This window comes from Chrysemys picta, chromosome 1 (genome assembly GCF_011386835.1).
Source record: "Chrysemys picta bellii isolate R12L10 chromosome 1, ASM1138683v2, whole genome shotgun sequence".
In the NCBI taxonomy this organism is placed as follows: Eukaryota; Metazoa; Chordata; order Testudines; family Emydidae; genus Chrysemys; species Chrysemys picta.
Window position 1 is genome coordinate 51130827 of NC_088791.1, and position 12236 is coordinate 51143062.

At 42.4% G+C, this 12236-nt stretch overlaps 1 protein-coding gene and 1 long non-coding RNA gene across 4 annotated transcripts in view; one reads left to right on the forward strand and one right to left on the reverse strand.

The window, feature by feature from the left end:
- The window catches only part of LSMEM1 (leucine rich single-pass membrane protein 1), a 20401-nt gene continuing 8165 nt past the window's right edge, over positions 1–12236 (reverse strand). The window contains exons 2-5 of one of the 3 annotated variants that reach the window (XM_065556603.1): positions 11574–11665; positions 9534–9665; positions 4416–4547; positions 1–934 (exon numbers count right to left, since the gene is read on the reverse strand). In XM_065556603.1, the coding sequence (XP_065412675.1) occupies positions 714–934; positions 4416–4547; positions 9534–9660 (480 nt within the window). In that variant the 5' untranslated portion in view covers positions 9661–9665; positions 11574–11665 and the 3' untranslated portion in view covers positions 1–713. Of the gene's footprint in view, positions 935–4415; positions 4551–9533; positions 9666–11573; positions 11666–12236 lie in introns of all 3 variants that reach the window. The other 2 variants (XM_042862118.2, XM_005310613.4) reach the window with 2 other exon arrangements.
- The window catches only part of LOC103305745 (uncharacterized), a 16645-nt gene continuing 16311 nt past the window's right edge, over positions 11903–12236 (forward strand). The window contains exon 1 of the long non-coding RNA XR_006172181.2: positions 11903–12039. This is a non-coding gene — a long non-coding RNA (uncharacterized LOC103305745). The remainder of the gene's footprint in view (positions 12040–12236) is intronic.

Consider the following 12236-nt stretch of genomic DNA (forward strand, 5'->3'; position numbering starts at 1 on the left):
TCTGTGCCCCTATTGGATCCCTGCCCTGGCCCTGCCTCTTCCCCTCAGCGCGCTGCATTCCCTCTCCTCCCTCCCTCCCTGACCAGCAAATCAGCTTTTTCACAGCGCAAGCACTGGGAGGAGGGGGGAGAAGCAGGATGCGGCAGTGTGCTCGCGGAGGAGGTGGAAGCGGAGGTGAGCTGGGGCTCTGGGGCAGAGCTGCCGGTGGGTGCTGAGCACCCACCAATTTTTTTTCCGTGGGTGCTCAAGCCCTGGAGCACCCATGGAGTTGGCGCCTATGCATGGAGACCCATTGACAGTCCACCCCATTCATTGTAAATTCCAGGAGCCAAGCCTAATTGCCCAATCCTGCAGAACTTTACACATATAAACCAGGATCAGGTACTATTTTCTGTTTTAAATTTAGAAGCTATTAGAAATTTGGGCCCAGATCCTGCAAGATGCTTTGCTCACATTGAGCTATTTGCAAGAGTGGAGCCATAGTGAAGCATTTCAGAGTCAAATGCCAGAGCTAAACATGTTGTATCATCCATATATTCAAGCTAGGTGGATGTAAATCTGTGCAGTGTTATAGCTCCATTCTCTTCAGGTTGCTTTTCAAGTGTTATGGCACCTGCTAAATCTGAATAATTAAATAACCCACCTGGTTACATGGGAGTACAGTTGAAAGCAAATGAATAGACTGAGAGAATAGTTTTCATTGCACAAGGGATCTACTGCACTGTTGCTTCCAGCTTTGAACGGGGAAATAAATAGTTACGAAGATAAGGAGTGGATGGTGTTTGACCTGTGAAGAGATTTTCTTCCTTCTCCATAATTCCTGATTGGTTTAGATGCTTTAATATCATATTGTTTATATTCTTAAGATCTTCTCTGTTCTTCCTTTCAAATGCTAGTCTGCTTGTCACTTCATCCATCTTGTTGCCAGTGTGAACTTTAAAAGGAAAGGACATTATGTTAAACTGGTAACATTTAAACCAAGTGGATCATTGTCACTTGGTGCATCCCTGTGGGAAACTGAATGGGAAATTATTTTGCTCAGAGACATAACAACATGATAGCAAGTTCAGAAGCTTAGTTGGAAAAGGTTGTGTGTGAAGAAGTTATGGTCTGGCTGAATTCTTTTACAATCTATTTTGTTTTTCATTCTGGTGTAGTATAATGCAATAAAACATACTGCTTAAGAGTCAGCATATACAGTCTTCAGGTGGGCAACCCTCTCATTACCATCCATAGATTTGCTTATTTAAGGGTTGTAAGATTTATCCCTATGTCTGGACACAACACATTCATACGTCCCTTTGGGCACAATTCCTAAATAAATCACAGAGACTTAGGATTAGAACCAGAACCTTTCATTTCCCAAAACATAGGCCTCTACCATCTGAGTTAAAAGAGAACTCCTACTATTAATAGCCTCTCATCCTCTCTGTGGAACACAAAAGAATGATATCACTCATTTATTTTTCTATATCTATCAAGCCCAGTACATTATGTACTTGGGCCTTATCTAATTAGACAAAACTTTCCCCGAGGTTCTGAGTTTGATAGGAGCTTAAATCCAACAGCAGGGTGCCAATCCTTGATGACTCTGTCTGCAGATTACAGACATAACGCTAGATAAACCTCATGGCTGGGAGAAAAACCTTGGAACTTCAGCTCCCAAAAAACAGGCCTCTACCCCTTTGGGTCCAAGAAGAACGCCTGTAATTAACTGTAGTAGTGGGTCCCTTACCCTCTCTGCTACCTAGTCATTACACAGCAACGTTACTCACTCAGTCATACATAATATAAAGCCAATACTTGCAACAGGGACACATCCTGTTTAAGCACATTTGGGGTCATCGTAAAGCAATTTAATTGGGCTTCCCATGTACAACATACAAGATTCCCTGTGCAGCCTTTACGTCCCCGACAGTTCTCTGCTTTGCCAGCAGGCTCTGTTACGAATCCAGAACTGCCGTTAGTGGAAGCAGTTCAGGGAGCAGTGGATGAAAGTTTCCTGTTAAAAAGAGAGAGTGAGGAACCTGTGATGCCCCAGCTACAACCACGACATAGGGGGAAACATCCTGCTGCCAAAGGGCCTCAAGTTCGTCTTGCCACAGCATCCTCAGTTAGCAGAAGGCACCTCATCCTATCTAACACCACATCATGAGCAGTGAAAACCAAACTGGTGGATCCCTGTGATTCAGAGGTAGCCTGTGGCTGTTTGCTTGGCAGCATTACCAGCCCCTATAAGTCAGGGGTGGCCAACCTGTGGCTCCAGAGCCACATGCGGCTCCTTATATAGGCACTGACTCTGGGCCTGGAGCTACAGGTGCCAACTTTCCAATGTGCCAGAGGGTGCTCACTGCTCAACCCCTGGCTCTGCCACATGCTCTCACTCCTCCTCCTCCCCCTCCCTCCCAGATCCTCCTGTATGCCACGAAACAGCTGATCAGAAGGTGCGGGGAGGGAGGGGGAGGCGCTGATTGGCAGGGCTGCCGGTGGGCAGGAGGCCTGGGAGCGGGGGGTGAGGAGCTGATAGGGGCGGGAGGCTGCTGATGTATTACTGTGGCTCTTTGGCAATGTACATTGGTAAATTCTGGCTCCTTCTCAGGCTCAGGGTTGGCCACCCCTGCAATAAATGGATAATTATCCCCACAGAGGTGATGCTTTTAGCCAATTCTGAGATTGCATCTGATTATTCAGGCTCCTTTTGTTTGGGGAATTCTTTGTTCCAGATTATTTCCACTCAGCTCTTAACCCTGGAATCTGAAGCCCTCTCTGAATAACACACACTGAACTAACCTAAATTCACTCACACACCCATGTTACTCCATCAGCCTTAATGGAATTACACCAGGAACAAAATTCTTCTGGAGAAGAAAAAGATGTTTTCAAAACATGCCCCAACAATACAATCTACTTGAAAAGGAAACACTCTGCTTTACAGTCAACATTTCCAGGAACCGCAGCCTAGCACTGCTGAGCTATATTTCAACTACTGTTCTTATCATGTCAAGATTAAATGCAGGTTGTTTAAAATCCTCCTTTAAGGTGTGGGTCACGCTGATAACCTGTTGTTGGGCTTGGCTGATGAAGTAGCATGGAAAGAAACTAGCTTTTTAAATATCAGAGGGGTAGCCGTGTTAGTCTGGATCTGTAAAAAGCAACAGAGTCCTGTGGCACCTTTAAGACTAACAGATGTATTGGAGCATAAGCTTTCGTGGATGAATACGTCTGACGAAGTGGGTATTCACCCCCGAAAGCTTATGCTCCAATACATCTGCTAGCTTTTTAAAGGTTGCCCTGCCAGCCTTGTTTAATTTAGATAAGTTAGCACACAGCAGCAGCTCCTCTACAAGACATTTTTAGCTTAATTAATTTCTATCCCTTGTCCTGAGGGAATGGATTCGAGTTTGACACTGTTGCAGTGGTAGGGAGAGAGCCACCCACCTCCTTGTTCTGGGGCTAAGTAAGCAAGTCTGAATAATTCTCTGGACTCCCTGTCAAGACACATTTCAGTGAACGTCTATCACTTCCCATCTCAGGAAGTATCTAACTCTCCCATCTTGGGACGTCACTTATTGAGGTTTTAGTTTGTAAGGCTTGGTCTACACTGGGGGTGATCGATCTAAGTTACGCAACTTCAGCTACATGAATAACGTAGCTTAAGTCGACGTATTTAGACCTACTCACCGGGATGTCTTCACTGTGGTGAGTCGACTGCTGCCGCTCCTGTCGACTCTGCCTGCGCCTCTTGTGGCGGTGGAGTACAGGAATTGACGGGAGAGCGCTTGGGGGTCGATTTATTGCATCTAGACTAGATGCTATAAATCGACCCCCACTGGATCGATTGCTGCCCGCCAATCCGGCGGGTAGTGTAGACATACCCTAAGAAACATCACTACCCTTCCCAGTGCAGGGCTGCATTGCACAGCCATTCAAAAATGCAAAATATTTAAATGATCCAATACAATAGTGTAGCTCCTGCTTACACAGTGTGGCTTTCTAGCCCGCTCTAGTAGTTGGATCTGAGAGGTTTGTAAGTCTGCAACCTCAGAAGTGGCTTCTAGTCCCCTTAGCTCAGGAACTAAAACAGTGATTCTCAACCTGAGGCCCACAGGCCACTTGCAGCCCAATCAGCATGGAGCTGGGGCCCACGTGACATCCTCAGGGCCATACAGGTAGTATTGGATGCGGCACACAAAACATTATGGGTTGCATATATGGCCCACAATTGTAAATAGGTTGAGAACTACTGGACTAGAAGCTCGTGCTTTTAGATCCAGAGGTTCCACAGATTCAATGCCTAATGCCAATTACTAATCCAAGTGTTACAATAGCTTGTTACAATGTAGCCCAATATATTCCAACACTTTCTTCCCTTGACAGGCCATGTTATTTACAAGAATCGTAAATGTTTTACTTACTCGTTAAGAATATTACAAATGAAACAAGCGCCAAACTGACAATCAAAATAATGATCAGTGTGACGAAGAACAAATGTTGGCAACTTATGCTGCTCCATGTCATCAAACCGCCAGTGTCCTCTTCTTCCTGGGCTGCTATGGAACGAAAATAATATTCCGATATGAAATTGATGGGAGGTTATTAAGAAAACAAATAACAAAATGCCTCTGGTTCTAAGCAGAGACAAGCCAGAATAAACCCAAACTTTGAGAATGTTCAGAGCCAAGTCCAACCTTTCTGACTTGGATCCATCTCTGTTTCTAAGCAGGATACAGGCACCATGTTATTAATAACTTTAGCTGTCTCCTGTTAAATTGCAGTCCTATTCCAGAAAGGAGATATGTAAAAATGGCAGTGCTTACTTAAAAGATCCACTTTCTTTATGTATTCAAAGTTATAGTGGCTCACCTTAGTGACAACAAATATTTTGCTGCTTTTCACTCCTGATAACCACAGGAACCATACAGCTAAGAAAGTGTGAGCAACATTCCTTTCCAAATTGTGAATCATCAATTGTCTGGCTAGCTAACTTCCCGTCAGTTACACCTGTGCAACTCTGCTGATAGCAATGGGCCTGCATAGGCTGAGAGCCTAATTTAGCCTGCAGAACCCTTATGTCTTGCAGTGTAACATGAGAAAGGAAGAATCCAGTTTTACTTTCCCAGGTTTAGGCTGAATGGGCAGGGCTGGAAGTTAGACTATATTAGAGCTTGTTGGGACATTTTCTTTAAATATATTGTTTCACTGAAATGGAAACATTTTGTAGAGACGTATGGAGTTTAGTGAAGTTTTTGCTTGCCAGGTTTACAAGGTCCAGGTTGGACTCTCCTGGCACTTCCAGGAAAACAGAGAGAATGGGACATGCAAATAGAAAACTGACATTTTGGGGATCTGCAAATGGCCTTTTGTTCCAACACAATTCCATTTTGTGAAAACATTTGGAATGTTTTGGTTTGTTCCTATGCAGAATTAAAACAATTTTTGAGACCTCAAAAGTTGTCATGAAATGGAATTGTCTTGTCCAGCCAAATCTAGTATATATAAACTGAGCACATTTGGCATGGCAGTGAAAGGTATGACCACTTGCCACTCCTCCTGCAGATGCAAGAAGGGGGACTAAAGGACAACCAGTTAGCCACTCCTTCCCTGAAATTTGTGGGGCAAACCAGCTTGCTGCTCTTTAGAAACTTTGGTCGGTGAAAGGACAGGTCCCTCATAAAAATATAACGGCTAAGTGTGGGGTGGATATGGGCCTAGAGGTAGGGAAGATAGTGGGAACCAGGGTTTGAATCCTCTTCAGAATTCCTGAACACAACGGAGAGTTTTGTGTGAACCTTAGTTTTCCATTTGGGCAGCATTTGCCCTAGGAAACCTTTTGGGGAAGTTCTGTGGCCTGTGTTATACACGAGGTCAGACTAGATCAGTGGTGGGCAACCTGCAGCCCGCAGCCCATCAGGGTAATCTGTTGGTGGGCCACAAGACAGTTTGTTTCCATTGACCATCTGCAGACACAACTGCCCGCAGCTCCCAGTGGCCATGGTTCGCCATTCCCGGTCAACGGGAGCTGTGGGAAGCGGCGGCCAGCATGTCCCTGTGGCCCACGCCACTTCCCACAGCTCCCATTGGCCGGGAACAGCGAACCACAGCCACTGGGAGCTGCGGGCAGCTTGCCTGCAGATGGTCAATGTAAACAAACTGTCTCGTGGCCCACCAGCAGATTACCCTGATGGGCTGCAGGTTACCCACCACTGGACTAGATGATCACAATGGTTCCTTCTGGCCTTGGAATCTATGACTCTCAGTCTAAAATCCCAGTCTGGAAAGAGAATGGATGTGCATCTCTGCTCATAGAGAGCTGAAGGCTAGAGGCTTGAGACTGGAGCAGGCAGTCCTTGAGCAGACCACATTGGGGAGGTTAAAGATGGGGTTACACTGAAGCTGACACAGAAATCACAGTTTCATATAATTATCAACTATGAAAAATGTATTTCCAAGTTTCCATTGATGTTTTGTTGAATCTGGTAAGACTCTTGAAGGGCATTGCAATTAAGCTGATGGCGATAAAGAAGAAAAAGGATTGTATATGCCATAACAGAACTTTGATGATGAGTAAACCCATGGTTTGGGAGTTCATTGAACTAGTCAGAGATCCCTGGGAGTATTTTTGCTATCCTTTATTGCATTTAATGTGTTCCTGCCTGGAGATAAAGTAAAGCCTGCAGCCTTTTAATATTTTTTTTTTATCATGCCCTCAGCCTTCATAACAAATACAATTTGTACTAAATGCCACCACCACAGATATTGCTTCATAGCCAGAATAATAATGATGGAGGAGCTGCTTTCACAGTCTCTCAAGCATTGCAAGCTATGAATAGAATTCTCATAAATGCCACTTGTCTGCTCTGCCTAATGAACGCTTCTTACTAGCCAACTGACCAAATGTGCCAGCTTACGCTATTGTAAGTAACCAGTGAACAAGGATTCCTGCCAAGCTGCAAACAATGAGAACATTTTATGTTGTGAAGCAAAAAGTAATTGGTGTGGAGCGCCTACCAAAATTAGAAGCCCTTTCTTTTGAAAACTACTTTAAAATTATGGCTAATGTGTTGCCTTAGGTTTGGTTATGTCAGATCATATTAAGCTACTGAGCTAAAGGAATGCCATGGGTACTGCATCACAAGCACTGTTGAAACGTCTTTTTTTTTTTAAAAACCCAGATCTGGCATTTTCTGTAGAAAATGGTAGCACTGTCCCATGTATTTTTAATGATTACCAGAAGGTGAAAAATGCTCACACAATTCAAGGATAGGGGTGGAAGCAGTAGATGTGGTATAGCTTGACTTGAGTATGGCTTTTGATGCCATCTCACAGGACTTTTTCATAGACAAACTAGAGAAATATAGCCCAGACGAAGCTACTATAAGGTGGGTGCACAAGATGTGGACAAATTGGAGAAAGTCCAGAGGAGAGCAATAAAAAGGATTAAAGGTCTAGAAAACATGACCTTTGAGGAAAGATTGAAAAAACTGGAGAAGAGAAGACTGAAGGGGAGCATGACAACACTCATCAAGTATGTAAAAGGTTGTTATAAAAGGGAGGGTGATAAATTGTTCTCCTTAACCACTGAGGACGGAGCTTAAACTGCAGCAAGGGAAATTTAGGTTGACATTACGAAAAAAAATCCTGATTGTAAGGGTAGTAGAACAAATTACCTAAGGAGGTTGTGGAATCTTCATCATTGGAGGTTTTTACGAACAGGTTAGACAAACACCTGTCAGGGAGGTCTAGATAATACTGAATTCTGCCTCAGCACAGGGGACTGGACTAGATGACCTATTGAGGTTCCTTCCAGTCCTATGATTCTGTGATCTTAATAGTTCTGTAACAAAGAGATCCAGAATATAACACATTTCTTGGTACAGCAGCTGAGGATTGTAAATAGTGCAGTCTCTTGGAATATATTCTACTGGTGTGAGAGCAATCAGATACTTATATAAAACTCCAAGCATTAAAGAAACATCTAAAATATGTCAGAGAGAGAGCCAAATTGGTGTACAAACTATACATAGCACTGCTTTCATTTTCTGCTGAAATGCAGCCACCTGTAGGTAACTGTTTAACAGCACCAAGAGTACTGTATAACAATTTAGTCCAGAAGTGAAGAATAACAATTAGAGGGAGACTCTAGGTAGGCAAAAGAGAAATGATCTGATGCTAGAACTGATTCATTCTGTGCCATTTCTTGTTCTTGTTAAAATGAGAATCGCCTACATAAGACAATACTATGGCAGATTTCTATAATTTTCAATATGGGATCTTGGTGTCTGGCAGCTGCACCACTATAGTAATTAACATCAGAAAAATATTCAACCCCTGGGCTAAGATGTTGATGTCTTTCTAACTCCTCTTGCACCAAAGCTCAAGTGTCACCTATACCATTTCTCCCAGTATTATTCATACATGTATAAAATCAAGCAAGGTGGTGGTTGAGTGGCTATCTGCATTTTTGTCCTATTTGAAGCCTAGTTGATTATGATTCTTCCTGTACAGCTACTCTTCAGCCAAATTTCAAAAGTACAAATTGTGCTGCTAAACTAAGGAGAAAACTACAGAATACTGTACCTCCTTAAATAACATAATGTGGAACGCTGCCAAGAAACTGCCACTTATAAAGTGCTTTCAGATCACAAGAGTCAAACACATCTCGAATATTGTTGGCTAAAAATAGTCTTGTTGCCATGTGTAAGTCAAAGAAAAAGTGCATAAAAGCAATAAAATCAGGAGGATAGTACAATTCTGAATCTGTTTGAAATAAGTTCCCTGAATTAAGATCTAAAGAAGGTTCATCGAATACCTCAGGAAACTGGCTGGGATCATCAGATGATAGTCATTCCTTAAAACCAAAAACAGGATCACAATTTTAGTTGCCTTTTTTTTTTTTCCTTTTAAGCTTTTATGTGTATTTTAGTAATTGTGAAAATTGCCAAACAGAGGAGAGAGGTCATCATTTTTATTCCCAGAATGGATACATATTGGGAATGATGGTACAGGCTTACTACAATGTCCCACCCGTGTGCCTCAGACATGACGTGAAGGGCCCAGCTAGTAGTGGAAGGGTAGCTCAGTTTCCACAGAAAATATTTAGTTGTGGACGCTGCCAACAAGAATCTGGTACTGGCAACTGTCAGACAGGTTACTGGAGTAGTTATACCACTGGTCCTATGTGTTCTGTGCACATGATTCCAGTTGTGCCGGTCATTTTTGTCATAGCTATCTCTTATCAGAATTCAATTTCCTTTAAATGCCTGAGTTGAAGTGCACTTATTAAGCCAGATCCTTAGCTGTTGTAAATTGACATAGTGCTGTTGACATCAGTGGAAATACATCATTTGGATTTACACCATCTGGGAATCTGGCCCATTTTGTTAAAACATGTAGTGCATGTATTTATATGGTAAATAAATCCCAGGATAAGCATTAGTTTAAATTATCAAATACATCTGTACATTAGTTTCTTCTTTTTTTTTTGACCCGGTGTATATTGAGAATAGTTGCCAAGCATTATCTGGCATACATACTTAACAGGTGTTGAGATCCATCGGAACATAGATGTAGTTTGTTTAGATTGTTTAAGGAATCAACCACATAAAGTTTTCCTTCTTCATTGGTATCAAGTAAGTCAATTTCCAGAGAAGAACTCTCCATTGTACCTAAAAGAAAACATGGATATTGGAAATAACGACTACTGTTAAGGGGCCTGATCCTGTGAGATGCTGAGCTCCCTTAACTCTCACTAAAATCAGTGGGATTTGAGGATGATTAGGTCTTTGTAGGAGATATTCAGAACCTTTCAGGATAGCACCAATATGAGTTGTGAGCAACTCACTAGTTAACATTTCTAGTTTATTGTTTGAGATCCCCAAGTGTGAAAGTTCATCGCCACATCAGAATATCGTAGTACACTGTTCCACCCTTCTAGCTCCTGCACTGATTCAGGTGTAAGTTATTACTTATTTGTATAACATCCAAAGCCTGGAAGGTACTTTACAGACCAATAACACAGGGTAAAATCATGGACCCATTGAAGTCAATGGCAAAAGTCCCTAGTCTCTCCCCTGATCATCTCACGGTCTAAGTACTGGGATATGAGATAAGTAAAAACGAAGGGAGCAGGTAGGGGAGTGAAGGAGAAGGGTTACAATGACAAGCTTATTAATTTGCTTATAAATACTGATACATCACTGTGGCTTGTTTTTTCTTGGTTAAACAAATGATTGGGGTCGGGGTGGTCAGCAAAAAGTTATAGCTTGCCATAATTGCTCTTCTTTCTTTACTTTAGATTTGGTTGACACACAGGACCTACTTTGAAAAGGGTCTGGGCTGGTAGCATAGGCCTGTGCCCTTCCAAAGAAGGTGAGACAATTCTTGAAGAAAACACAGACTATTTCCATGCCTTAAGGTAATTGTTCTGGTATTCTCTGATATTCGGCTTAACTTTGGATAGATCTACACTGCATTTAAAAACCCACGGCTGGCCTGTGCCAATTGACTCAGGTTAAGGGGCTCTTTAATTGCTGTGTGGACATTTTGGCTCAGGCTGGAGCCTGGGCTCTAGGGCCCAGTGTGGGGGGAGGGTCCCAAAGCTTGTGCTGCAAACACTATGTATTTATCTGAACACTATGTGCCTGAGTCAGCTGGCATGGGCCAGCCATGGGTTTCTAATGGCAGTGTAGACATACCCTAACACCTCATCTTTGCCATGGGCTTGGCTCTCAATGAGTACAAGTCCCTTGGAAGTGTTAGAAATTTACATTCACAAATTAACAAAATGACATTTAGAAATCACATCCTATGTATATAGATTGGATTACTTCTTATCAATTTTCAAACACCCAGAGGTGTGAGGCTCCAGCTCTATCTCTGCTAATAAGGAATTTGAAACTGCAGCTACCAGGCCCAAAAGAGACTGCTAGACTAACTGTGGGCTGTCCCGATGGTTTCTCTGCATCTGGGATAGAAAGCCCCATTGCTTGGAAAATGTGAATCACATGTGTTTTAACAAATACACAGAGTTATGGAGAAAGATATTTGTAGAGGGAGTAGAGCTGGCCAGAGTCACCCAGGCATACAAGCTTTTATCAGGCCTTTACCATACCGAAGCCCATAAAAGTCTACTCAACATTACCATTTATGCTGGTAATCTTTCAGCACTGGCACCCACGCTTCTCTGGGTAAAGTTCAAAAGTACATTTTCTCTAGGCACATGGGACCTTTTCCAGCTCCCTCCTTCTTGACTCAGTTACCAAACCCAACTGGCAAGTTTCCTGACTCACCCTTTCCATAGTATGACATCATGAAGAGCAGGTTCCCTCTGTACCAACATTTTAATAAGTGCCATGGGGAAAACTGGGGCTGTTTCCTGTCAGGCACGCACAGGAGCAGATACTCAGAGCATCATGCCAACCCACGCTGCTCTACGTCACTCCCAAAGTTGGGGACACAGCCAAATAACTACTCATTGATTTTCAGTGAAACTTAGGCTCCTAACTAGTTCAGGTGCTTTTGAAAAGGGGACTAGCACTCTTAAGGGAAAAGAAGACTGATGGCTCTGTAAATACCTGGACAGAAAGAGTAAAGTCTTTATTCAATTGAGGGGAAATCACATGAAAATGAGTACAGCTCCTTTTTCTTTTTTCATTCTGAGCAGTTACTGAAAAAATACAAAAATAAGGTGAAAAAGCTAGAATTGCAACCAATCAACTCAATCCAGTAGCTTTTATATATGCAACAGTAATTTCAGGACAGATGGCTTCTATGCACTAGAATGTATAAGGTAACAACTTCTAGTAGCTATATATTTATGGTCTTTGATATCTCCATATGACCACATTCATGCCCAGCTGTATTTCTTACAGACACAGTTATGCAGTGTTCTACAGATTCACCACCTCTCACAAACAAGGGCCTCTTGCTATTTTTAGCTTCAGAAGGGCAGTTGTTTTCCCTGAACATTTTCCATTTTGTTTAGACTTCCTTGCAACAACTTTAAGGAAGACTCTCCTAAAGACTTGAGCTCTAATAAATGTAAGTAACTGATTTGATAGTTTTAGATACATGGTAAATTCACAAGTTGTAGATTTTTGTAATTAAGTATTTAGAAGCAATTTCCCCACTGTACACTCACTTTCTGTACATAAAAACAGCATGCTATGAATGATGTTTTATGATTTATTTCTACATCAGCACCTTGAAAGAAACAAGATATCAGCGTCACTGGCCTC